The sequence below is a fragment of the Amblyomma americanum genome, chromosome 7, assembly GCF_052857255.1.
Source record: "Amblyomma americanum isolate KBUSLIRL-KWMA chromosome 7, ASM5285725v1, whole genome shotgun sequence".
Taxonomy (NCBI): domain Eukaryota; kingdom Metazoa; phylum Arthropoda; class Arachnida; order Ixodida; family Ixodidae; genus Amblyomma; species Amblyomma americanum.
The window spans coordinates 172,809,998-172,836,368 of record NC_135503.1 but is presented as its reverse complement, the minus strand read 5'-3'; the positions used below and the strand labels follow the sequence as shown (position 1 = coordinate 172,836,368).

Here is a 26,371-nt window from a genome sequence, read left to right as displayed (position 1 = left end):
TTTTAGTATGCCTCGATAGTTCCAGTGAATTAGGAACGCCATATCTATTAACTTTGGGTGATATATTTAGAAACCCATTCCCCCGGGTTTTTGGGGCCTGTTATTGGCGTTTTTGCTCCCTTTTCGTGTTCAAGGGAGTTCCGCCGCCGCTGCTGCGGAGGCGGGATACTGCTTGTATCCCGCGAGGGTACGGATTTGTGGCTTCTCCCTACGGGGGGAAGCCGTGCGGCCTACCGGCTCAGAGGCCAGCGAGCCTTTCTTTTGAGATGACAGGGAAGCCTTGGCTGCACCTGTCAAAGATGTGGACGGCCCTGCCTGGGCAGTGGCCTGAAGTTGGGGTGGTGTATCACCACTCCCGCCAACTTTGTTTGTGCCAGAGGCCGCCGTCAGGTGCACCTCTGGAATGTCAATGGTGCCGACACCGGAGTGCCGTTAGAGTGTGGGACGGGACAGGCACACAACAACGATGGTGTACTGTGAGGCCACTGTCACCAGATGCCGCTCGGCCCCCCGGCGCACGGCGTCAACATATGACCTGGCTGTCTCTTCCTTAAACTTTTTCCTTGCCTGAGGGTGATATATTTTCTCGTACTTTCAGATTGATGATTTGTTTTTATTTCTTGAAAACTTCACAGGTTCGCGAGTTTGCTGCGTGTGGACCTTTGCAATTCGCACATTTTGTTTCAGTTGCTTGGCAGTTGTTTGTTTCATGTTCGGTTTCGGTACATTCGCCTCAGGTCTCCTTGCCTCTGTAGGTCTTACTGCCATGGTCATACCTTTGGCATGTGAAAATCTCCTAGGGTTAGAAATGTACGGGCGCACTGGGCACCTGATGAATGCAACTCGGACGGACTCGTGCAAACGAGTGCTGCCGAATGTTAGAACGAAGTGAGGTGTACTTTCTTCTCCGTTACGCCTTATTGTGATGCGGCGAAGGGACGTCACGTTTTGGTCACGCATATTCTCGAGGAGCTCTTTTTCATCCTCTGTCATTAGCAAGCGCTCAGAAATTACTCCCTGAGTGCTGTTCAGGCTTCTGTGGGGTGTTACAGTAATGTCAAGATCGGCAAGTTTCTCTTGTTTGGGTAATGCATCACTCTGCTTTTTGGATTTCACTTTTACAAGAAGATCTCCTGAGGATAGCTTTTTGCTTCATATTCCTCGCCTATGGTAGCCACTAGCCACTTTTGCATTACAAACACTGATAGTGCTGCCACTGGAGCGTTTTGCTCAACAGCGTGAACTATCAGGAACTGTGGGAAATTTTCAGTAGATTTTGGAGTTGGAACGGTGATTCCTTCGGTGCGGTACCGTTTCCGGTTCCGATCGTTTTTTTTTTAGAGGGGGGAAATTGAGAATCCATGCCGCATGTATGGATTAAGGGTTCTTATTCTGTCACTTGTACTTCACCCTTATAGACACAAGAAGGTCCCGGAGCCCCCCACCTGGTATACAGATGGGGAGTCCGTCGGCCGGGGCTTGACCCTGGCCCCGACCGCCACCGTTCATGGTTTCTACCCTTCACCTTAAAACATATCGCCACGGTGCGGATGACAGCTTCGGTATGGGAGCTAGAGTCCGTGGTGGCGCCAAGCACCATCACCTTGAGACTCAAGGTGCCCTTTCGGGACTTAGCGTTATTAGGGAAAGTGGAGGAATTCAGGATACCGCTGCTTTAATTAAGGAATACGATTGTTATGTTCAAACAATAAACTATAATCTGGGAGCTATCATTACGGGGGGCAGAGTACACGTAGGCAGAAATATGGCTCGACAAGATACGGGCAAGCTATATCAAAAGACAAAAAATCTGATTAAGAAATGTCAGAGCATGAAAGCTTCTAACCTACAGGCAGAATAGAACTGGCACAGCTATCAACGTTAATAAACAAGCGCAATGCAGCCGACATAAGGAAGTTTAATATAGAGAGATTAGTCAACTTTTAAACTTTCACTGTTAGGCTCCTTAATTATAGAGAGACGTGTAGCCAGCTGCAAATAATCTCCACATCAGCTTTTAGAATTTAGAAACGCGAATACTCTCGGCGCTGTGGGTCAATTTGGCTATTTCGACGAGTTGCGTAAACTGGAGAGGCTGATTTGGCTGCAAGCTTCTCGAAAGCGCTTGTAGTTTGCCGCAATGTAGTCCTAATTTGTTGGGCCACAATGCTTGAGGGTAACAGGATTATCGAAATTCTAGGACCTGATATGCATATTACGATGGGCTACATGTACGACTCTCAATAACTGAGGATCGTAACAGCAATAATAAAAAGTTAACTGTTCGATATTAGTTAACCAGCCTGCTATTTAGCGCCTCTTAGCTGTATACTGATCTACTTCACCGCTGAGATTGCTGTGCCGAGAAAAAGTGCTCTTCTAATTAAAGAAGTATTCCTCTAATAACTGCGTAAAGTCTTAGCCGAAACATCTTCTATATAAAATAAACCCTTCATTGATTATCAGTAAGCTTTTGACTCAGTGGAAACCACGGCAGTCATGCAGGCATTGCGGAATAAGGTGTAGAAACTGGTAGTGGTAAGGGAATGCATCTGCTTAGGGCAGGTAGTGACAGCTGATCCGGATCATGAGGGGGAAAGAACTAGAAGAACAAGAATGAGGTGGAGCGCATACGGCAGGTTCTCTCAGATCATGAATGACAGTTTACCAACATCCCTCAAGAGAAAAGTGTACAACAGCTGTATCTTGCAATACTGACCTAGGGGCCAGAAACGTGGAGGCCAACATAAAGGGTTGAGCTTAAGCTAAGGACTACGCTGCGAGCCATTGAGAGAAAAATGATAGGTGTCACGTGAAGGGACCGGAAGTGGGCAGATTGGGTCAGCAAACAAACGCGGGTTAATGACATCCTAGACTCATTCAAGGCGAAGAAATGGACTTGGGCTAGGCATGCAATACGAAGGCAAGCTAACCGCTGGTCTTTAGAGTAATGGAGTGGATTCCAAGAGAAAGAAAGCGTAGCAGGGGCGGCAGAAGGTTAGGTGGGCGGGTGAGATCATCAAGTTTGCAGGCACAGGTTGGGCGCAGGTGCCAAAGGACAGGGTTGATTGGACAGGCATGACAGAGGCTTTTTCCCTGCAGTGGATGTAGCCAGGCTTATGATGATGATCAAATAAGCAGTGATCGTGTTTGTTTTCATGTTCAGTTCAGTTAAATATAACGGAACGCAAAAAGAACTTGTTATATTTAGTGGCAGCAGGGGAATAACACATGATTTTAAATTTGTAAACAATAAACTAAATGTTGATTCTTTGGTTGTTTAACCTTTTAAAGGCTGGTTTAAGAAGCGATGTTTAAGAAGCGAAAATACCTATTGAGAATTAAGATAGGCTTTGTATACTATCCGTGGGTAAAAAGAAGGCAGATGTACAGTGAGAAAGCATGTTTTGTTCTCATTTTCCTTTTTAGAACATTGGTATTTCTGTTAGACAATATTCTTATCCTGTCTGAAAAAGTGCGTATGGTGTCTGCAGTGCGAATTTCTTCACCCCGCTATCTGTACATATGCTAATAGCAGCTTGCAATGTATTCTCATATTATGGATACGAAATTACGTAATTTCCTTATACATAAGAACAACAATTCCTGAATATTGGTTTTTTTTCACTGTGCTAGCTATATTGCATTGAGTGCTTCAGAAGCTTGCTATGCAGGAAAGCATTTCTTGACCAATGGTTTTTAGAGCGTACGCGACGACCGACGCGTGGCTCGTTCAGCGATTAATGGAACAAATTCCGCCTTCGTAATCGTCAGGAGAGGGTGCGTGTCCACAATCCCTTCGTGCGATCGGGTGGGACATCGTTTTGTAGCGATAGCTACATTACAGTAGCATTTCGAGCCACCAGCGTGGCGGCGCTGTGCTGGTGGCGGTGCCGCCACCCTGTGGCTGCGCCGCCACGTTGTCACGTGGTGCGGAGCAGCTGCCGGCGGCGCGGCTCATAACGTTTTTCTTCACCTGGTTGGTCACGTGACCAGTCACTTGTGAGGGCTAAACCGAGCTGCCACAGCTGTGCGCATGCGCCGTGTCAAGTTGGACGAAGATGAAGGGACTCCAAGCGAAACGAGGCGGCGAAAGAATGACTTTGCAATTCAAATAAGCAAGTTCCACTCGGCCAGCTGTAGCTATCGCTTCCCTCCAGGTTTAACCAGAGATAAACCACCGCGAATTTTTCCCCTTTCGCGGTCACACCGCAAGTGCCTTTCAGAGGCCGCACGCAGCCTGGAGGTGAGAGCCACAAGACATACGACATGTCTTCGGGACCCTGCCCAGCAACGAGCGGCCCGATAACATCTGCGAATCTGCCCCCACACATTCGATAGACACAAATCGGGCAGCTTTCACCCTAGCCGGCGTTATGTCGAATACTAAAATAAGAGTAAAGCCTGTCATTGAGCTTCGCTATTGCCAATGTCACGTTTTGCAAAGAAGGAACACTTGTACAAAACTTACTGCCAATGAAATGCACAGAGCCTTTATTAATGAAAGAATTATATACTTATGCCGAGTCAGCAAAAACTGTTCACAAATATTGTCCGCGCGATTATGTTGTTCTGTGGGGATCAATGTGCAAAAGAGTGATGATGCCAGGTAGTGCGTGAGCAGGTCTTGAAATCGGAAAAGTTTGGTTGATGAATTCTGATGAGTGAATTAATTAAATTTAAATATTGAAAATAAATGCTGTGTTTGAGGCAGGTTTCGTGTGACTCATTCGATGAAAAACAATGTAAATGCGTGCGAATGCTTACAAAGTATAAAAATTAAATAAAAGAACAGGAAAAATAAAAATAAACAACAAATAAAAATAAATAAAAATAAGAACAACAAAATGTGAAAGAGTACAAATTTAAAAAAAATAAAAATAGACAATTTAGGGAGAAAGGCTTTTGCATTTCCGCTTTTAAGCTGACTTGAGTGCCATCATGCAGCTTTTTCTTTCACAATTATTCAAATATTTCTCATTACTTTTGTCGTACGTGATCTGTTAATTTCAGCTTATTTCCTTTCTTACGAAAGCGTTTGACGAACATTCAGCTTCGACAAGAACCAAAATGTTGCCTCTACCCAGTAATATATGAAATCTTCAAATTAGCGGATTAAAAGCGTTATATACGCAATGATTTCAACAATCATCATGTAGAGTGAGAAAAAAAAATCTCGAAGAACAGTGCAATTTTAAGGGAAGTAAAAATTTAGTCTATGTTCCAATTTTAGAGAATTGGCAAGCGAAAAACGAAGCGAGAATAGTCGAGAGAGGCTGCCTTTTTACCTTTTCATAATTGTACTGGCCCGCTTCAACACTGCTCTTTCCAGGTGTATGCTTCACTGACAGCTTTTAAAGCATTTGAGACCAGGAGCTCTGATGAAAATCGCGGATCGCGCCTGCATCCCCCTTGTTCCCTTATTTTGACTAGGTTTTTTTTTGTTTAGAAGACAAACGCTCGCTCAACACGCAGAGGGAGCCACTATCTTCCTCTTTCGCAGCCTTCCCGGGAACTCTGGCTGCATTCCTGGCGCGCTTCCAAGGAAAAGATCCTTGTGTTAGGCAGATTGCGCAGAGAGTTACACAAGGAGGTGGTTTCGTTTAGGAGTGGAAATGCTTGCGAAAGCGATCACAGAAAAATATTGGACGCAGTCTTGCCACTCCTGGCACGCCTGGAACTACCTACGAGAGGAGTGCGCACTTTCTGTAATTTCTCGATGGCGAAGCCGTTTTTCCGATAAAGTCGCTGCAATATGTATGTGCTCTCGCTCCCTGGTTCTCTTTCGTGCCTCACGTGCTGGCCCGTGTGAGTACTCAAACTCAGTGTCTAGGTAATTTCGCCAATCCGTTCGACTGCATTAGCGTGCGGAGTGCGGTAACTTCGCGTTAATGTTTCCGTTCAGCTTTTCGCTGCTTTTCTTGAGCACAGGAGCGCGAAATAAGAAAGGATGAAGGCAAGACGACAGAGGATGAGAGATCCTTGTTAGCAGTCCTTCCGTGCTTTTCTGCACTCATGATCAACACGCTCCAAAACGGTACGTTTTCAATCCTGGTTCTGCATATTTTTATTAATTGACTTGCTGCCATCAAACACTTCGCTTTGCTCTAATTGTGCACAGTGAAGGAGTAGAGCTGGGCATTAACCGCAGTTCTTTACAAAATAACTTCTGACAAAAAAAGCAATTTCCAGTTGTAACTCATATAAATATTATTTTTGTTAAAAAAATTCAAATATCTCTTACCTTGCTTGCAGCGCCGCGACAATACGTCTGAACTGAGAGCATTTCTTCCAGTGGGCAAGAGCAAGCAATCTTGCGCTGAAGCAGTACCGCCATCAGCTGCAGTGCAAGCTGAAAAAACATCGCCACTTGTTACAAACACAAGTGTAACGTAAATTTTGTCTTGGCCACCACGCAAAATAACACAAAATACCATTGGGATCTAAGCTTAGATAATCTCTGATCCAACTGTTTTTCGATGACCATTTCACAATCCCCGGGCTATGTGTTAGTTTACTCAGTATCTCTAACTGCGTCGACAAACGTAATCATATAGCAAGGCTCAAATTATTACCACACTGCTGTTGGCAAAGTACGGATAATCTAGAGAATTTCCAACGTTGTCCTGTTTTGTATTCTACTTAAGTGCTCGTATTGCTGCGACCATAGCTGTGTGAAACCGTATTTTATAAAACAATTCTTGAATGTCTTCGAGCATCGGTTATCGCATGCGTTGCCATGTGGACTTCCAATGCACGTACAAACCACGCATCTTAGCTCCGTAGTAGGAACTGCTCAATGTTTCATCTTATCGGCATTGGGTCGCAGTTGGCTATAGGCGCCCAACCTAATTGAATGGGTGCCAAATTCAATACAGTGGGCGACTACCTGTTCCTTGCCTGGGGCTCAAACCTGCTCAAGTTTTTTTTCATTTCTTTGGAATCATTGAGAAGTACTCAAACAGAAACAATCGCGGTCCCTTAGACCACACTGAGAGCAGTTAGATTTTTAAGCGTGCTTTTAAGTGGGCACAGCGGCCATGGCATACAGTGTAAGGGCAAACGGCTTTAAGCACCGTTTTTCTCTTTGGCCCAGGTTTTTGGCTAGGCATTGTCGGAGCAGACTATATGCCCAGCAACATGCATTGAGGCTCACATGACGTCAAGCACCTAGCTCGTGCGCCACACCTACAGCGCCACCGCGTCAGCATCGGACCTCACCAGCCATCCCATTAAAAAGCTGATCACAAGCATTTAGCGTTATACACTGTCCTTCTCTCCGAGCCAGGTTGGTGCCTAGTATTTATTGTACAGTGGTGAGCATAAGTGGACAGACCGCGGATCCGGCGGCAGGAGCGGCTGCGGGGCCGCCCCGCGGCGCTGCTATCTCGCGGCTGCTATCTCGTGGCACTCGTGACACCGTCGGAGGCGGACGCTTTTTTTCGGGGCTCCAGCGACTACGTCTGAAGCTAAGTGCCTTTTGGTTTTTGCGCTTGTACATGCTTTCGGGCAGTAGTTTTAAACCGAGTTAAGGGTAGAAAGGCTAGCGGAAGTGTGTGTGCCGAAGGTTTTTGCGTAGAAATTTTGGAAGGCTTTTACCTTGCGTATTGCTGAAAGTTTTTGGTGCAGGATTTTTGGCGGGCGTTTACGTTGCGTAGTGCCGAAGGTTTTTGTGTAGGAATTTTGGTGGGCTTTTACGTTGTGTAGTGCCGAAGGTTTTTTGTGTAGGAATTTTGGCGGGCTTTTACGTTGCGCAGTGCCGAAGGTTTTTGTGCAGGATTTTTAGCGGGCTCTTACGTTGACTAGTGCCGAAGGTTTCTTCTGTAGGAATTTTGGCGGGCTTTTACGTTGCGTAGTGCCGAAGTTTTGTGCAGGAGTTTTAGCGGGCTCTCACGTTGACTAGTGCCGAAGGTTTCTTCTCTAGGAATTTTGGCGAGCTTTTACGTTGCGTAGTGCCGAAGTTTTGTGTAATATTCTTGGCGGGTTTTTACGCATAGGAATTTTGGCGGGCTTTCACAAGGCGTAGTCGGCCGGACGATGGGTCGGCAAGCTAGGAAAGTTAAGGAGGACAAGGACGGGGAGTTAGTACAGTGCCAGGAGTGCGACCGTTGGTGTTACTTAGATGAGACAGGGTTCGGGAGCTTAGCCGAGGCGGGTGAGGCTAGCTTCGTGTGTAAGATGTGCAAGCGGTTTGGGGACGCCGTTCATGCGTTAAAAGGGGAATGGGAAGCTGGGTTTAATGCACTTAATGCGGACCGGCAGGTCGAACGAGAGGATCGGATTAAGCTGGAAGCTCAGGTCGCCGATTTGATTAAAAAGGAGGAGAATAATGCCGCCCTGTTGAAGCGAATGGTGGGCGAGATTAAAGAAGAGCGGGAAAAGCGGACCCAGCTAGAAAAACAGGTTGAAGCGCTCAGGTCGCGGCCGGCTGGGCACCCCAGTTCGGAGAAGTGTCAGGTGGAGGACGAGGCTCGTCGATCGTACAGTGCTGTAGTGCAGCGAGCATTGAGTGAGAAAAATGCGAACGAAATGAAAAAGGTTAAAGCGGGCATGGAAACTCGCGACAATAGCGTACAGCGGCAGGAGAGTCAGCTAGAGCGATCCGGAGGCCAACAGATGGAATTAGGAAGCGAACGTTTGGGGCACAGGAGAGTTCTGGTGGTCGGGGACTCGAATGTAGCGAGGGTTGAGGGAGGCGTTCTGACGGCAGTGAAGGCAGACAGGCGGGTGCAGGTGGAGGCTCAGTCGGGAAAGTGCATGGTGGATGCAATGGCCAGAGCCCGGGAGGTGGTGGTGGGTAGCATGGATGGCGAACACCTTGTGGTCATCCATGCTGGTCTCAATGATGTACTGCAGGGGAGGAGCCAGAATCTTGAGACGCAGTTGGAGGTGGGGATGCGTAGGCTTAGAGAGGCCTCTGAGAGTGTGCATGTGACCATATGCACAATCCCAGAGGTCCAGAGGCAGGCTCGCGAAACGGAAAGGAGGGTCGTGGAGACTAATCGGGTAATTAGGCTATTGAGTCGACGACTAAGATACGAGGTGATGGAGGTCAACAGGGAAGTGTACGAGGTTAGGCCCCACCCTTTTGCACAGGATGGCATCCACTACGGTGGTGCCACTGGCAAGAAGGTGGGTAGTGGGATAGGTCGCCAGGCAACAGCTTTTTTGGGGGGACCCAGAGCTCTGAAGGAACCAGTGTAGAGAAGGATGAATTAAGATCAAACGGACAATGGAACCATAGGGGAAGAAAGAGACGCAAGCGCCAGAGCCAAGTTAATTCAGATATAGGTTTCATTAACATGCAAGGTGGCAGGAATAGACTGAAATGGGAGGAAATAGAAGAACAGTTAAGACAGGAGGAATTAATGGTATATGGTTTAGCGGAAACACATCTTAGAGACATGGAGCAACCACCCTGTAACCCAGACTACGCATGGGAATATTGCAATAGAACAGAGGGCAGCAGAAAGGGAGGTGGAATTGGGGCATTCATTCATAAAAGTATGAATTTTCAAAGGGTTAGACTGGGATGCAGGGAACATATATGGCTAAAAGGAACAGTGGCAGGCAAGCAAACACTCCTTGGCTTTGTATACCTGTGGACAGGGGTTAATGCCAAAGAGGAAAACAGGAAAATGTTAGAATGTATTGCAAGCGACATTGATGAGCTAGGAGGAAAGGGCGAGATAATTATATTAGGCGACATGAATGCACACATAGAAGACCTGGATGGGTACACGGATTCGACAGGAAGCATGCTGCAGGACATGTGTGACAGGCATGATTTAGTTGTATGCAACAGCACCGAGAAGTGTGAAGGGCTCATAACATGGGAGGCGGGGAGTCTGCACTCGACGATAGATTATGCACTAATGTCACAGAGGATGTATAACAGATTAGGGGTAATGAGCATAGATGAAGATGGTTCCAGAAGTCTAGGTAGTGACCACAAGCGTATCAAGTTGAGCTTCAGAAGAAAAAGCAATGTAGGACTGAATCAAGATAAACAATCAGGGGGAAATTTTTACTCAGAAAAGCAATTGGAAGTAGCAGCCAAACAAATCGAGAAAGTAATTTTTGAGGATAGTGAAACAGAATGGACTTATACCAAATTAACTCGATTACTGGAGCTAGAGCTAGCTAAGGTGGGAGTAAAGCTAAAAGGGAAAAGATGCAAACCCAAGAGTTGGTGGGATGAGGAGGTCAAGAGGGCAATAGAAAAGCGCAAGGAAGCATCCAGGGAACACAGATATTCCAAGAAGAGGGGGGAACCAAAACCCGAAGTAGACAGAAAATGGGATACCTTCATAAAGTGTAGAAGGGACGCATCCTATTTGATTAATGAGAAAATTAGAAGAAAGGGTGCCCAATGGATGTCAAAAGTAAATAGAAAGGCTGGAAAAGCAGCCCAAAAATTCTGGAAACATCTAAATGCAATGAGTAATAAAACTAGGCTAGAACAAAGGTTTATTGTTACAGATGAGGGTATTCGACTAGAAGGGGATGAAGCAATAAAACACATAGGAACAAGGATGACGGAAAAATTTTCAGCAAAGCACGTGGTACATAATTTATCGAAGGAGGATAGACCGGTTACAGCAATAGCTTCACTTGAGCAAGGAGAGTGGGAAAGGGCAGAGAAGAAGGTTCCTAGTGGCACATCAACAGGACCAGATGGTATCCCGACTATGTTGATAAAGAAGTTAGGACCAAAATCTAAGCAAACATTAATACAGGTAGTGAACAAAACGATAGTGGATGAGAAAGTCCCCGATGAATGGCGATTAAGTAGAATGAACATGATATATAAGGGAAAGGGGGACAAAGCAGACGTAAGTAACTATCGCCCCATAACAGTGACGTCTGTGGTTTACAGGGTGGTGATGCAAATTATAAAGGATAGACTGCAGGCTTGGGTGGAGAACGAGGGGGTGCTAGGGGAACTACAGAATGGGTTCCGGAAACAAAGGAGGTTGGAGGACAATCTATTTTCATTGACACAGTGTATAGAAATTGCGGAAAAGGAACATAGGCCCTTATTGCTAGCATTTCTGGATATTAGGGGAGCCTATGACAACGTTACTCAGGAGCATTTGTGGGACATATTGGGCACATTGGATGTGGAAAATGGAGTAATTAATCTTTTAAAAGATATATATAGAGGTAACAGAGTGCTCATAAAATGGGAAAAAAAATGTATCAGGGCCTGTAGAGATACAGCGGGGGCTTAGACAAGGATGTCCTTTTCAGGTGGACACATGTTGTACCTGCAAGGTTTGGAGGCCAAGCTAGAGGGGAGCGGACTAGGTTTCAACCTATCTTTTTTCAAGCAAGGGGAATTGATTAAACAGACATTACCGGGACTAATATATGCGGACGATATAGTGATAATGGCTGACAACAAGGAAGACCTGCAGAAGTTGTTAGACATATGCAGTACAGAGGGAGATAGATTAGGCTTCAAGTATAGTAAGGAAAAATCTGCAGTCATGACATTTAATGAAGAGGGCGGCGAGCATAGAATACAGGAGTTCGTGCTAAAGGTAGTGAATGAGTACAAGTATCTTGGGGTGTGGATAAATAACAGTGTTGAGTATCTGACAGAGCATGAAAAATATGTAATGAATAAAGCTAGTAGGAATGCAGCTGTCATGAAAAATAGGGCACTGTGGAATTACAATAGGTATGAGGTGGTAAGAGGGATCTGGAAAGGGGTGATGGTCCCTAGCCTGACCTTCGGGAATGCGGTCCTGTGTATGAGGCCAGATGTTCAAGCAAGGCTGGAAATTAGGCAACGGGGAGTAGGGAGGTTAGCTTTGGGAGCACATGGCAATACACCAAATCAGGGGGTACAGGGTGATATGGGATGGGCGTCTTTCGAGAGCAGAGAGGCTAGCAGTAAGATAGCATTTGAGGAACGATTGAGAAGGATGGAGGAAAAGCGGTGGGCTAGGAAAGTTTTCAGATACCTGTATATAAAGAATGTTGACACGAAATGGAGAAAGCGAACTAGAAAATTGACAAGCAAATATCTGGACAGCAGTAAGGGGGCAAATCGGCAATTATCGGTTAACAAAAAGGTTAAAGGAACAGAGAGAGCTTTGTGGAAAACAGGGATGCTGACGAAATCGGCACTAGAAACATACCGGACCTTTAAACAGGAAATTGTCAAAGAAAATATCTATGATAATTGTAGGGGAAGTTCTTTGTTGTTTGAGGCCAGGACTGGAGTTTTGCGGACTAAGACGTATAGAGTCAGGTACCAGGAGATAGACACTTTGTGCATTGCGTGCGGAGAGGAGGAGGAAACGGCTGAACACTTGATACTTTTCTGTAAAGGGCTTCACCCTACAGTGGAAGGCAGCGGGGCTGACTTACCCAAGGCATTGGGGTTTAGGGATAGTGAAGGGAAAGTGGATTTTAAGAGGTTAGAAGTAACCAAGCGAAGGTTATCTGATTGGTGGCTAAAAGCAAGACAGGAGTAAAATTTCACAAGACATGGCTAGGTGGCTTGAGCCACCGCCCGATGTAAAGGGTTCAGCCGTATCCATCCATCCATCCAGCTGCGGGAGTGCCCCGAGTGACGCCAAACTTCTGCCTCGCACTGGCTGCTCAGCCTTGTAAATTGCGAGTGCGCCGTTCGGCTTCTCTGCTGCTGATAGTCCCGACGAAGGGGAGCAAACGAAGGAAGACAAAGCGCGTCACGACTTCACGGGAGCCAGTCAGCACCAAGGATGTGAATCCAAATCGTCAATTTAAACGCGTTTTGCGGTTAGTGGAGGAAATAAAGCTTGTTCCGGTTCGCTGGCTAGATTAAGGTATTACATGCGTTAGCGGGCGAAAAGATCATGCAGATGAACCCCCAACTCTAGGCAAGAACAAGATGCTCTTTTTTTGTTTATGGTGGTTTAACGTCCCAAAGCGACGCAGGCTATGAAAGGCGCAGTAGTGAAGGGCTCCGGAAATTTCGACCACCTGGGGTTCTTTAACGTGCACTGACATCGCACAGTACACGGGCCTCTAGAATTTTGCCTCCATCGAAATTCGACCGCCGCGGCCGGGATCGAACCCGCGTCTTTCGGGCCGGCAGCCGAGCGCCATAACCACTCAGCCACCGTGGCGGCTGAGATGCTCTTTTTTCAATGTGGATAAAATGCGAAACATCGCTGCAACTAAAATCAAAAGAGCCTTTACAACTCCGGGCTGCAGTGCCTGGTTTTGCTGCGCGTTGCCGCGCGCTTTGCGATGCGTCACAGCCATCAGCAGCAGAGTAGCCCAATGCGACACCAGAAATTTATCAAGAATGATATGCGCCCCATGCGAGAACGAAGTTTGGCGTCACTCTGGGAACTCACGCAGTGAGCGCGGCTCGAGGTAGCGGCGCCGCGCTGAATCCCCGCATGGCATCCACCTGGGACACTGCCATGCGTTCAGCATCGACGCTGAAGATTTGTTCTATGCAATACCCGAACCAGAAGTTATCACTGCTATTAAAAGATGTATCATCAAGCGCAATGACGAGCAAAAGTTTATTGTCAGTTCGGCATTTCTGTGGAAGGAATTTTGAAACTGTTGTCTATGTATTTTTCGTCCACGTACGTTTCCTGGCGAGGACTGCAATTCATTCAAAATTCCGCAGTCTGTATTAGCTCGAGAGAATCACCCGCCCTCAGCAACACCTTTTTGTCAAAAGTTGATGGAGCCATCATTGACAACCTGAATGAAATTGTTGTTCGCGCGTTTCGCTTAGTGAACGACCAAATGATTTTTGTTTGCAAAGGGGGGCTCAAGGACGAACTTCTTGAAGCAAAAAAAGGTTTATAAAGAATCGGGGCGAGGTCTTAACATCACGGCTGAACAGCCCCAAGAAAGCGCGCTGCAGTTTTTGGCTGTTCGATTGCGATTTGAAGTAGCCCACGCATGTTCGTTTTTTCGCCCTAGATCCACAAAAGCGTCTGCAAGTTTTTCATCAGGACACTCAAAAACGGTAAAGAACGTCATTGTCCTATCCAGCATTGGTGCTTTCCTACAAAAATCTTGCGTCCACGCAGTGGCGAAGGGCATTGAACATCAAGTGATTAGATTGAAAAAAGCTGGTAACTCAAGCTCTGTGATTGGAGTAGCCTGTGAAAAATTTGTTATAAAGATTAAATGTGGTGCAACGCTCCTTGCGAAGTCAAAAATCCGGACAGTAAGAACTTTGCTGTGATTCTTTACAAGCATAAGATGGCTCGCAATCTAAAGAATGTTGCGCAGCGATACGGAGTCAAAGTCGTGTTTTCTGCGCCCTTGAAATGACGCGTTTATGTGTACAAGTCGTGAGAAAGATTGGAAAGACACCTAGCTATAGCCCCTTTGTATGCCGTGTAAACCAATGTAACGGTATGTTTCCTATATGTGCGCTGTGGCGTACAAATTTCCATTTTCTTGCGGGCCTGTTCATGTCGTACCGACGACACGGTATATGAGTATCCGTTTAATGGAATATTTTGCAGTCCGTCCTCTGAGTAGTGTTCAAAACACTAGCGTTGCAAAACACTGCAGGGCCTCTCACAAAAAGACAGAGGTATGCCCCCCACTTCCTGATAAAACAAACCTTCACCGTCATTTTGAACGCCGCACTCGAGAGCTTTTCAGGGCTTATGTTATCAAGAAAAACACGTGTTGGTGTAAGCGACACTTTGGTCGTACTTGCTGTTTGCGAAGTAATATTTCTGGGAGCAAGGTTGTGAAGGCAGCGTTGCTGTTGTTTTAGATTACCTCAGAGCATAATTTTGTCTTTTTGTTCAATGTATATACGTCATCTCTCAACAATTAAATTTACGTTGCCAGTCTGTGCCCGCCCTGTCCAGTTCTTTTGGCCGTGTGTTTTTTAGCGCAGTACCCCCCCCCCCCCCCCTTCCCTGTTTGACAGATGAACGTCAAACAAGTAGTACAGCTGGTGACTGCCGTAACATAACGGGGGCAAACCTTTTCTCAGTCCCCATAATGCTGTCCACGTACAGCGCGTGTAGTAAGGCGGCCAACACATGTACACCCGTCTAGAGCGCACTTTTATGATTTGTGAGCGGCGTTGAGCTCTACACCTGGTCTTATCGTGCATGCACGTTTCCAAGAGTCGTGTTTAGTTCCTCGCGCTTCCGGAAACTGCCCCGCTAGGCGAAGAAAAGAGCGCGCCGCTTGAATGCTCTACGGCCACTTCTATACTCGACCTTGTCTTTGTAAGCCAATTTACAAGGAGCAGCGAATTTCAAATCATCACATGATATATTCTTCTCTTGCCTTCTCATACTGTCTGTAAAACGAGTATGGCTAAAACTTGTTCGTGGTCACATCGAAAAAATGACAGCGCGTTTGATTATTCGGATTTTTGCTTGAAAGCCTTGCGAGGTAGTATTGCTGATGAGCTATAGGATAAATAAAAACAAGTGCACAGTCTACCTTCTTCACTTTGTCCATAAATATGAAAAACTCAAGCAAGGACTCTTCCTAGATCACTCCTGAAGTCTTGCAGTTGACATGAAAAGTAATACCTTTGAAGCTAGAGGCGCCAGTGTTTCCAATATTCAGTCTTTTCAACGATCCCTCATTGTAGTTCTGAGCTCTGCTATATGCACTTAAACGGTGAACGCACGCTGCCTAATTTCAATGAACATAACTCGAAAATGTTTAGAATCACTTCTGCAAAAAACTATTTAAAGAAGAATTCACGACGGCACGTTCCTCACAGGGAAAATCAATATTTCTGCACACTTTAAATGCTATTTTCACATTCTCTTCGCACTGCCGGTGTTTAACCTGGTAACTTTGAAACACCATGCACTGCGCCTTTTTTTATTATATCGCGACCTGACATTGTCCGATTACTCTTATCATATTCACTGCGTCCTATGCCAACTTCTGGGGATTTCATTTATTCGTGTGACCCAAAATTCAGAAATAGTGGGTCACACGATAAAACCATGGGACAGAGTCTACTGTGGGATCCTCCTTGTCATACATGGAAAAGAAACCTCGCCCATTGCTTCAGAATGTGACCCATTACTCATGGCCGCGCTGCACCAATAAATGATAAACTGAACGGAATACTTTACCGTCGGCAACACTGCGAAATATGAACTTGTGGAAAATGCCATCTCACCGACCAGTCACCCACGACGCCGTGAAGGTTGACAACGAAAGCGTCGTCAGGCCCTGGTATAATTCTAAAAGCATCCTCGTAAACAAACAAGGACAAGGTTAATTGGAGAGACATGGGTTGCCATGCAGTGGGTGTAGTCAGGCAAAGTATGAACGTATTTCAATAATCCTTCTTCCCTCACACAGCAACTGACCGGAATACCTTACCTGCGGCAACACTACGTAATATGAACTTGTGGAAAACCTGTTCCTCCTTTCGCTTCGACGCGATCGACCATCATCATCATGCATCAGGACAGCACCGGCTGGGACAGAAAGGAAGTCTCCCTCAGGTGGGAAGTGGAATCAGCGACGGGAGCGCCACTTCGAAGGCTACACGGAGCTCTGCGGAGCCGGTGAGTGTCTATTCAGTGTCTGGCTAGAGTAACGAACGTTTCAGCGGTACGCACTCATCGCCTTCCACGGCAGGCGCACGGAAGATACGTCATGCCTTGCTGCTGGACTTACAGTTCCTTGCAGCGAAGCGAGCGCAGCAAACTCGCGCTCTCGTCACCTACCCCAGCAAATTCTCGAGGATGACATTGACCCAAAATGCGGCGCGCACGGGCAGACCCCGCCGCCATGTCGGCGCGTACAAATGTTCGCCGCCGATACCCCCGCAGTCGCACCCCTGCTCCGCCCGTAAATCTGCCCTTCTCACCTAGCATTCTATTTCCGAGGAATCCTCGTTGACGTGCGGTAGCTAGCTGGCCCAGACTGTATTTTTTGCATGTGTAATAAACAGCGTATGAGTGTTCACGCTATGTCGTCCGTCCCTTTGTACCCTCGAGAACGAACCCCTCCACGGTTAGCGAGCGAAACGCTCCATCCGTGGATTGGAAGTGCTGGGCGGAAGGCTGTCATCCATATTTCAAAAATACCAGCTCAACTTTTGGCAAGCCCTCGGGACAAGGGGCGACACTCAGTTCTGTTCGTGGAATGCCCGCCCGGACTTGGAGAGCATAAGGCCTGACCCGAATTCGGAGTTGCTGGCAAGACTAATCTGCCTTCCTAGCAGCTAGATTAGCGAAATATCAGCGCGAAAGAACTGCCGTGCATGCTACCCTTCTGGTGAGCCCTTCATTGATACACCTTTGGAAGGTGAACCTACGAGGTCCGCATATGGAGAGAGAGACCACGCCGTCCACGCAGAACAGCAAACCAGAAGCGAGTGAATGCGGTAGACTGAATGGTGTCCGATTATTTTTTTGTGTACAGTTGTAAATATTTTATATTCTGTATCTTCGGCTCTGGGAGCCGGGTGCCCTAATCTGCTGACGCATTGCATCCACAATTTCAAGAAAAGCACCGGCGCGCTCCGACACTGCAGGAAGTGATGGGGGCCGTTCGCTCAGCAGTTGGTGGTGTAGCATGAACGAGTTAGTGTCACAATGGCAGAAATGTATCTTCTAATGGCGTTGTCTTCTAGGTATTGTCATTGGCCCTTTGCTGGCATTGGCAAGTGTCAGAGCGGTGTAGGCCTAAGGCTCTTCGGGAGCCGCCTGTCGCTTTTGGGAGGAAACAGTCGTACCGTAGGACAAGCACGCGGAAACGTGGCTGCTCGTTTTATATTCCTTCGCTAGAGCCGAGAAGTCTGGCTCAGCTTCGGAAAACTAACTTTCTTCAAACTAACTTTGTGGCGTTGTCTTCTAGATATTCTCAGGGGCGCTTTGTTGGCATTGGCAAGTGTCGGAGCAAGTACGCCTAAGGCTCTTCGGGAGCCGCCTGTCGCTTTTGGGAGGAAACAGTCGTACCGCAGGACAAGTACGCGAAAACGTGGCTGCTCGTTTTATATTCCCTCGCTTGAGCCGAGAAGTTTGGCTCAACTTCGGAAAATAACTTTGTTTAAAGTAACTTTGTGGCATTGTCTTCTAGATATTGTCATTGGCCCTTTGTTGCCATTGGCAAGCGTCAGAGCAAGTAGGCCTAAGGCTCTTCAGGAGCCGCCTGTCGCTTTTGGAGGAAACTGTCGTACCGTAGGACAAATACACGAAAACGTGGCTGCTCGTTTTATAATACGTCACTAGAGCCGAGAAGTCTGGCTCTACTTCGGAAAAATAACTTTGTTCAAATTAACTAAGTTTGTGGCGTTGTCTTCTAGATATTGTCAGTGGCCGTTCGTTGGCATTGGCTGGTGTCAGAGCGAGTAGGCCTAAGGCTTTTTGGGAGGCGCCTGTCGCTCTTGGGAGGAAACCGTCGTACCGTAGGACAAGTACGCCAAATTGTGGCTGCTCGTTCTATATTCCCTCGCGAGAGCCGAGAAGTCTGGCTCTACTTCGGAAAACTTTGTTCAAACTAACTTTGTGGCGTTGTCTTCTAGATAATGTCATTGGCTCGTTGTTGGCATCGGCAAGTGTATGAGAAAGTAGGCCTAAGACTCTTCTAGAGCCGCCAGTCGCTTTTGGGAGGAAACAGCCGTACCGTAGTACGTTTACGAGAAAACGCGGCTGCTCGTTTTATATTCCCACGCTATAGCCGAGAAGTCTGGCTCAACTTCGGAAAACTAAATTTGTTCAAACAAACTTTGTGGTGTATTCTTCTAGATATTGACACTGTCCCTTTGTTGGTTTTGGCAAGTGTCAGAGCCAGTAGGCGTAAGGCTCTTCAGGAGCTGCCTGTCGCATTTCGCAGGAAACAGTCGTACAGTAGGACATGTACGCGAGAACATGGCTGCTAGTTTTATGTTACCTTGCTAGAGCCGTGAAGTCTAGGTCAACTTCGGAACACTAACTTTGTTCAAATGAACTTTATTTGTTTGTGCTGCGAAGAGAACTGGTAGTTTCGCTGGACCAGACACGCCAATGCAGTTCAAGTGAGCTTATCATTACAATGCCACAGAGGAACCGTGTGTGCTCGTTAGGCCAAAGAGAGACAGCTTCGCTGCTATGAACCGAGTGTTTGGGCGACGCCTGCTAAAATTTTTTGGCTCACGCATCGCCCCGAATTTTGCCAAATGGTCACTTTGCGTGGTGCCCATTGTATTTTATACAAGATTTTAAGGGTCGTAGGTGACACGCAGAGTTCCAGAGAAGCCGCCCTGAGCTGCTGTCATTTTTCGGCGTCCTTGCAGGCTGCTCTTTGGACGTGAGTCATCGTAAACTGTGGAGTCCCTTGCGAGTTGTTTTCAGCGGCTACGAGAGGCGAGGACTCGCCTCTACCTTCCAACAAAGGCGCGTCCGCACGATCACCGTCCTGGCACATTGACTATGGATGCCTGTCGCTTGACAATGACGGGTGCCTGGTGACCTTGCTGCTCATCGAATTACCCTGGTACACAACCTATAGAAGCTGTCCTGCTGCCATCACCGCAACACTCGTGAACAATTCTTCAATGGTATCCAAGGATGAGTTCAACCGTAGGCCAATATTTCGGACAGAATGATGTGAAAAACCTGTTTTACCTCGGTTTCGATCCGGCCGAAGATCATCGTGCGTCAGGCCAGTACCGGCTGGGTGAGGAGGGAAGTCTCCCTCATGGGGGAAGCAGAAGCAGCTATGGGACCGCCAGATATGCAGCACCAAGGCAATCAATCAAGGAGAAAAGGAATATTAAATAGATGCTTATGCAGCCTCACCAGACAACTCATGTAAAGTCATCATTACCTGCGCCTTACCGATACCAACAGAAGATGAATTGCTAAACTGCACGGAAACACATCCGAAGCAAATAAACATCATTCAATCAAGGCCTTTTGGTACAAAAGGGGCATGCTTATATACCTTTGAAGGCAAAGCAGTACCACGGTTTGTCTACCTCAGTGGCATAGAATGCAGGTGCAAACCTTTCTGACTAATGATGTGGGTCTGCGGATGCTGGCTGGAAATAGGACAACATGCTGACATTTGCCCCACTCCAAAGGAAAAAAAAATTGCTACAATTACGGCATACGCCACCCTCAACTAGGACAAGTCGGTTGCAAAAAGCACTGCTTCGCCTGCACTACATGCAACCAATCCCCTATCGACTGAACTGTCTGACAAGACAGAATAATTGCACCAAAAGAGGTAAAAAGACAGGGGAAACTGACGAAGCCGCAATTCGACGCCATCCTTAGGGAGACATTGCTGCGCAGATCACTCTTTTAGATATGAAAAAGCAAAAGACTGAGCAGAAGTAAAAGACTGCGCAAAAGCACAAGACTGAGCAGGAACACAAGACTAAATATCGACCCAGGAACGAGCAACGGCCCACATTTAACCAAACCCAAGTCGACCGGCCGGGAGAGCCTCAAAGATATAGCAACAGCACAACACTCCCCACGAAAGTCAGTCAGACAAACGGTCCAAGCAAGGCACTCGCCGTCCATCCAAAGAAACCTTGGAACCGAAGCACAGAGGAATTGCCACCCCTCCAACCGTTTAGGAAGGAGAACCCAATGGTCACCACGGCCGCTCAGACACCTTTGGAGCAGGCCATGGAGACCGAGGACCCGGAACTGTCGCACAAAGAGGATAACAAAAACCGCATGGAAAAGAACAGTGTGGACACCGTGAACGCCGGACATAAAACTTAGGAGCTCAGTGGTACCAAGGCCGACGTAACCGAGCCACGTGCCTCAATATCGAAAGCAAGTGAATTCGCAGCCCGCATCCAGGAGACCTAGGTTACGTAGTCACTCCGGTACGCTGCACTTGAGAAAGGAGTCGGCCCTGCTAAAAAGGGTGAGTTGTCACTCCTAGCAGCCTCCACTAGTATCCCTATCCAACCCCTGACCCCCCCCCCTCCTCCTTACACATCGAGATGTGGTAAAGTAGTACATACGTTACGCTGAATTTCGCTCAGAAATCACTAACATAATAAACACTATAGCTGCTGAACTAGTCGGAGCCATGCAACAACAGCTCATAGAAGCCCAGGCGCCGCTGATACAGTCCATGACTGACAGCATAGAAGCTGCGATCACCACACGCTTGAAAAACATGAAGTCGGCATCAACAATTTTTTGTAACTTGTACCTCATCAGGAAATGCCTCGCAAGCAGCGCGCAGTTCAGGCCGCTTCCTGTCCTCATCCAGTATCTCCAGACCAGCAACATGGCACAGAGGAAAAGCACGCGATAAAGTCGGCGGCGATGCCCGTCCAGTATACCAACGGAAACAATTATATGGCAATGGAACTGTAGCAGCATACTCCGAAAACAAGCGTAACTAGTAGCATATATCGCAAACTCTCCCAATCCCCCATGTTATCGCTCTGTATGAGACGGAAACAAATCGCATTCATATCCGCCGTTATCACACGGCAGCCCTTACGCCTCGTACGGCAATCCTGACACTCGCATCCAAACCGGTGCTAGACCGCACACCGAAAAACACGCCCGACAGCAAAGGCACTCAATATATCGCGATAGAGCTCAGCTCAGCCGGGCACACATATGGCCTCACTTTTCTCAACATATACAGCAATCCCAAAGATAAAGGCAAAGTTATTTCGGACATCCCGGGCTCCTTTCGTTCCTCGAAGCTCTTTGTTGGCGCGTGATTTTAATGCACGTCACACGCACTGGGGATACACCTCGGATATCCCTAAATGTAACCTTATTTCCAGCGCAGTGGCTGATTATAGCCTTGGCCTGATCACATACCCCACCATAACCCCTCGCATTGGCACAAGTGTCACCCGCGACACCACAGCCAATCTCACATGGGCCTCACCGAATATAATCGTCAAATCTCTGCGGTGTTCCAAGACAGCCTTGGGAGGAACCACTTTCCAGTCTCCACTACTCTTTCTTACGATTCGAAGATTCTCAAACCTCGTTCACAGTTTCTCACTGACTGGCATAAATTGCACTCATACTTCGCAGCTGATTCTACCGAACTCCGTGCTGTCACCGACTGGACAAACCGTCTGGTGGAGGCTATCGAGATGAACAGCAAACGCAATAAAACACCCCTACGGCACCGCAGGTTGCTCCGCATCTGGCTCATCTAGCGGAGGCCCGACAGGGACTTCTCAAGCGCTGTCTTCACCAGCGACACAGTCGTAAATGGAGACTACGAATAGCCGCTCTTACTCGTGAGGCAGAAGAATACGCGAACCGCTGGCCCACGCAAACTGGGCAACTTTTTGTAACGACCTCAAGGGTGCATTAAGCACTAAACGCACGTGGTACGTCCTACGTACCTCCTACGTACGTAGTGGTTGAGCATCCTCCTCGCATGCGGAAGGTGCGGGGTTCGATCCCCAGTGCCGCCGGGTACCCACAGGTGATACAATGTTTACAAACTTTCCCTTGGTCTGGCGCTCGGCTTCTTTAGAGTGAAACGCCTGGGAAATGGGCCACCTGACCGAACCTTGAGAAATGGAAAATATCTTTTGCCATGGTGCTTTTTGGCCTTAGAAGCCCTTGCGACTTAAAATATATAATAATCATTATCATCAGATCCAGAAAACAACTAAATCTCTGACCCAAGTAAACACACAACGTCTAATACACCTAGAGCTCCAAAAGGGCACAGACGTAATTGGTCAACTGCGGAAGACTTTTATACTCACATCCCTTCAGTCAGCAGATTCACTCGATCTATCTCCACCTAACCCGGAACTTGATGCTGACATCACCTTAAATGAAATCCGCCGAGCACTTTTTACTATTAACCGCTCGACGGCGCCGGGGCCGGATGGCATAACGTACCAGACACTACTCAATCTGGACGTCGCCCTCCAGGAAGTCACGAAGCTCTTTAATAACCACTGGCACTCTGGGACGCTTCCATCGCTTCGACCCATGCCAGCATGCGATTTATATCCAAACTGGGCAAGCCCCACACTCTTCAAAATTTGCACCTCATCTCCTTAACGAGCTGTGTCGCAAGCTCTTCGAGCATGTCATTCTCAATCGCCTGTATCCGTTCCTAGAAACAAAAGGTTTTTCTCTGCAGCGCTCAATTTGGCTTCCGTCCAAACATCTCGGCGAAAGACGTACTTCTCACCCTTAGAGTCTCTCTCCTTTACACTTAGCGCCATAGAGCCGCTACGCAAGCCTTACTGGCCTTTGGTATTCATAAGGCTCTCGACACAATAAGCCATGACCATATCCTGACGACATTAGCCACCACAGGCTGCGGCACCCGCATATGGCAATATTGCCGCCAATATTTGCAGTGTTTGTTCGTTTTTCAAATCTGCCGCGACACCACCTTATCGCTTTGTTTGCGACGCAAGACGCGACTAGATTTATCTCGATTGATCGCAGCCAGGCAAAGCTGATTCTACGTTGTTCCGGAATGTTCTAGTAACTTTGCGCCCTTTATCTCGAATGTTCGATATCAGCTTTAAATTGAGCACAGCCGACAGCGGCGGGCATTCTGTTCGACGACCGCCGAGCACGCTTGTCGCTTCGCCGCCGCCGAGTGATTCAGTCCATTTTGGGTGCAAGTCAGCCCAATAAACAGTTATTTTAGAAGACCCTTTCGTCCGTCTTCATCGCTGCTTCGACTGCCGTCACCACTACGTGACATCTGGTGGAGGTGCTGGGTAACTTTCATGTTCCGGACGCCCCCTTCAAGTCGTGAACCCAGCCCTAAGCGCTTCACACCCGAGGACGAACCAGCAGCTCAGCGAGCCAGCCGACGTCTCCAGGGAGAGGAGCCTGAGTTCGGGAAACTGCCGGACCGCACCAGACAGCGAAAAGACGCTGCTACCACCACTGCAATCTCGCCAAAGATGTCGACACCGATCATACTGCAGCAGCCGCGGGTGCCGCCAACTTTCAATGGATCCCTAGGCGAAGACCCTGAAGAATGGTTGGACCAATTTGAGCGCGTGGCGTCATTCAACAAGTGGGATGATGCGGCAAAGATTGGACACGTTTTTTTCTCATTGGATGGCTCCGCACGCACGTGGTACGAAAACTACGAGTCGTCCCTTACGACATGGGAGCTATTCAAGAGAGAACTATTGAAGGTATTCACCAGTGTCGTGAGGAAAGAAAGAGCCGAACGACTCCTCGAGTCCAGGATCCAGCTTCCGAATGAGCCCCTCCGCAGTTACGTCGAGGAGATGAAGCGCCTATTTCGCCGCGCCGATCCCGGGATGACCGAGGAAAAGAAAGTTCAGTTTTTAATGCGCGGCGTATAAGAACAACTCTTTGCAAGCCTCGTCCGCCAGCCGCCAAAAACAGTCGAGGAGTTTATGCAAGAAGCCTGCACGATTGAGAATACCCTCGACGTTCGAGCTCGGCAGTACAATCGCCCTTCCTCTGCCTGTGCAATCCGTTCGGACACGCCGGCCACCACCAGCGACAGCTTGCGGGAAGTTATCCGCGAAATCGTCCGAGAGGAGCTACGCCGATTACTGCCATCTTCCCCACAGCCACAAGCAGCGACTCTGATGAATGTGGTACGGGAAGAAGTGCAACAGGCACATGGCACCCCGACGGCCACGGAACCTCAGGCCATGAACTACGCCGCTGCAGTAAGTACTGCTCAGCCACAGCGACAACCCCCACGTCCTCCCCGAGATGAGCCAATCGTTCCACAACGCCGCCTCCCAGCCCCCGCCCGCCCAGCCTATGACCGACGCTCAAGCGCCAGGAAATGCGACGCCTGGAAGACTTCCGACAACCGGCCGTTGTGCTTCCATTCCGGTGAGGCCGGCCATATTCTTCGTCACTGCCCGTACCGACGTATCGGTCTTCGAGGATTTGCCGTTAACGCCCCACGACCACGCTTCGGACAACGTCCGCACGAAATCGACGAGTACCTGCGTCGAGAAGAGTAAACGCCGAACCGCTTTTCGCGCTCACCATCGCCGTCAACCTCGCGCTTTGCGTCGCCACGCCGCAGCTACGCAGCCGCGGTACGAGGAAGGTCTCCCAGCTCCCGTAGGGGAAACTAAAGGCAGCAACCTCTGGAGGTGAGGTTGCTCACGAGCTAAACGCCGAAGATCCTCCACTGACCACGCCCCATGAAGACGCTGCACCCGCGACGCCGCATGAAGAACCGACACTCGCTGCACCGACGCCGCACACAATGAGAACCTCGACCACGACGCAAGCTACCTTGAAATCGACGCCGCCACCCAGAGGAGCTTCGACCACACGCCCAACCCGTGACTCGCATACGCGACGAAGCCGTGACCCGACGCCGAGAGCGACATGCAATGCAAGAGCCAGGACCTCCGACCTAGAAGTGACTATCGACGGCCGGAAAGTTGCCGCTCTAGTCGACACAGGAGCTGATTACTCGGTGATGAATGGAACATTCGCTGCGCAGCTCAGAAAAGTCACAACGGCTTGGGACGGCCCACAATTTCGCTTCGCTGGGGGCAACCTCATTATGCCATCAGGACGATGCACAGCGCGAGTGACTGTCAAAGGACATACCTATCCTGCGACCTTTGTTGTGCTACCGCAATGCTCCCGCGAAGTGATCTTGGGTATGGATTTCCTTAATGAGCATCAGGCGATCATCGACCGGCGATCCAAGCTGATCACGCTTTCGACGGACGAAGCCATCGCTTCGATGAAAACTCGGGAAAATCACGTTGCCCTAAGTGTCCTGGAGGAAGAAGTGAGCGTCCCACCCCGTTCACGCGTTATCTTGACCGTAGGCGCCACGAAACCCATAAATACTGAAGCCATCATCGAGGGGAACATGCAGTTGCTACTAGACCGAGGAATCAGCATCGCAAGAAGCATCGCACATTTCCGCAATGGCCAGGCCGAAGTACTGCTGACTAACTTCAGCGAAGAATACCGGCATATTAACAGAGGAACGACGATTGCTTTCTACGACGAAATATCTGACGTACGAGACTCCTTCGCCCTTTCCGACCCCTCCGCAGAAGATCCGCCTGACCAAGAGAACTCGCCCACTTTCGACATCAACCCAGCCCTGCACCGGAACAGACAAGACCAGATCCGCAATCTGCTTCAAAACTACAGTGAGTGCTTTTCGACATCGCCGAAGGTGCGACAGACGCCAATTGCCAAGCATCGCATTATAACGGATCAACACGTCCGACCTCTCCGTCAAAGCCCCTACCGTGTGTCTCCGCGAGAACGACAAGCCATCCGGGACCAAGTCGAAGAAATGCTTCGCGACGACGTCATCCAGCCTTCAAACAGCCCATGGGCGGCACCGGTTGTTCTAGTGAGAAAGAAAGACGGCGCACTTCGATTCTGCGTGGATTACCGCCGCTTGAACAACATAACAAAGAAGGACGTCTACCCCCTCCCCCGCA

At 48.3% G+C, this 26,371-nt stretch overlaps 1 protein-coding gene across 2 annotated transcripts in view; it reads right to left on the bottom strand.

Annotated features, from left to right (window-relative positions):
• LOC144097587 (uncharacterized) overlaps positions 1 to 26,371 on the bottom strand; it is a 162,861-nt gene that overhangs the window by 55,578 nt on the left and 80,912 nt on the right. For both annotated transcript variants that reach the window (XM_077630258.1, XM_077630257.1), the window contains exon 3: positions 6,245 to 6,352. In XM_077630258.1, the coding sequence (XP_077486384.1) occupies positions 6,245 to 6,352 (108 nt within the window). The remainder of the gene's footprint in view (positions 1 to 6,244; positions 6,353 to 26,371) is intronic.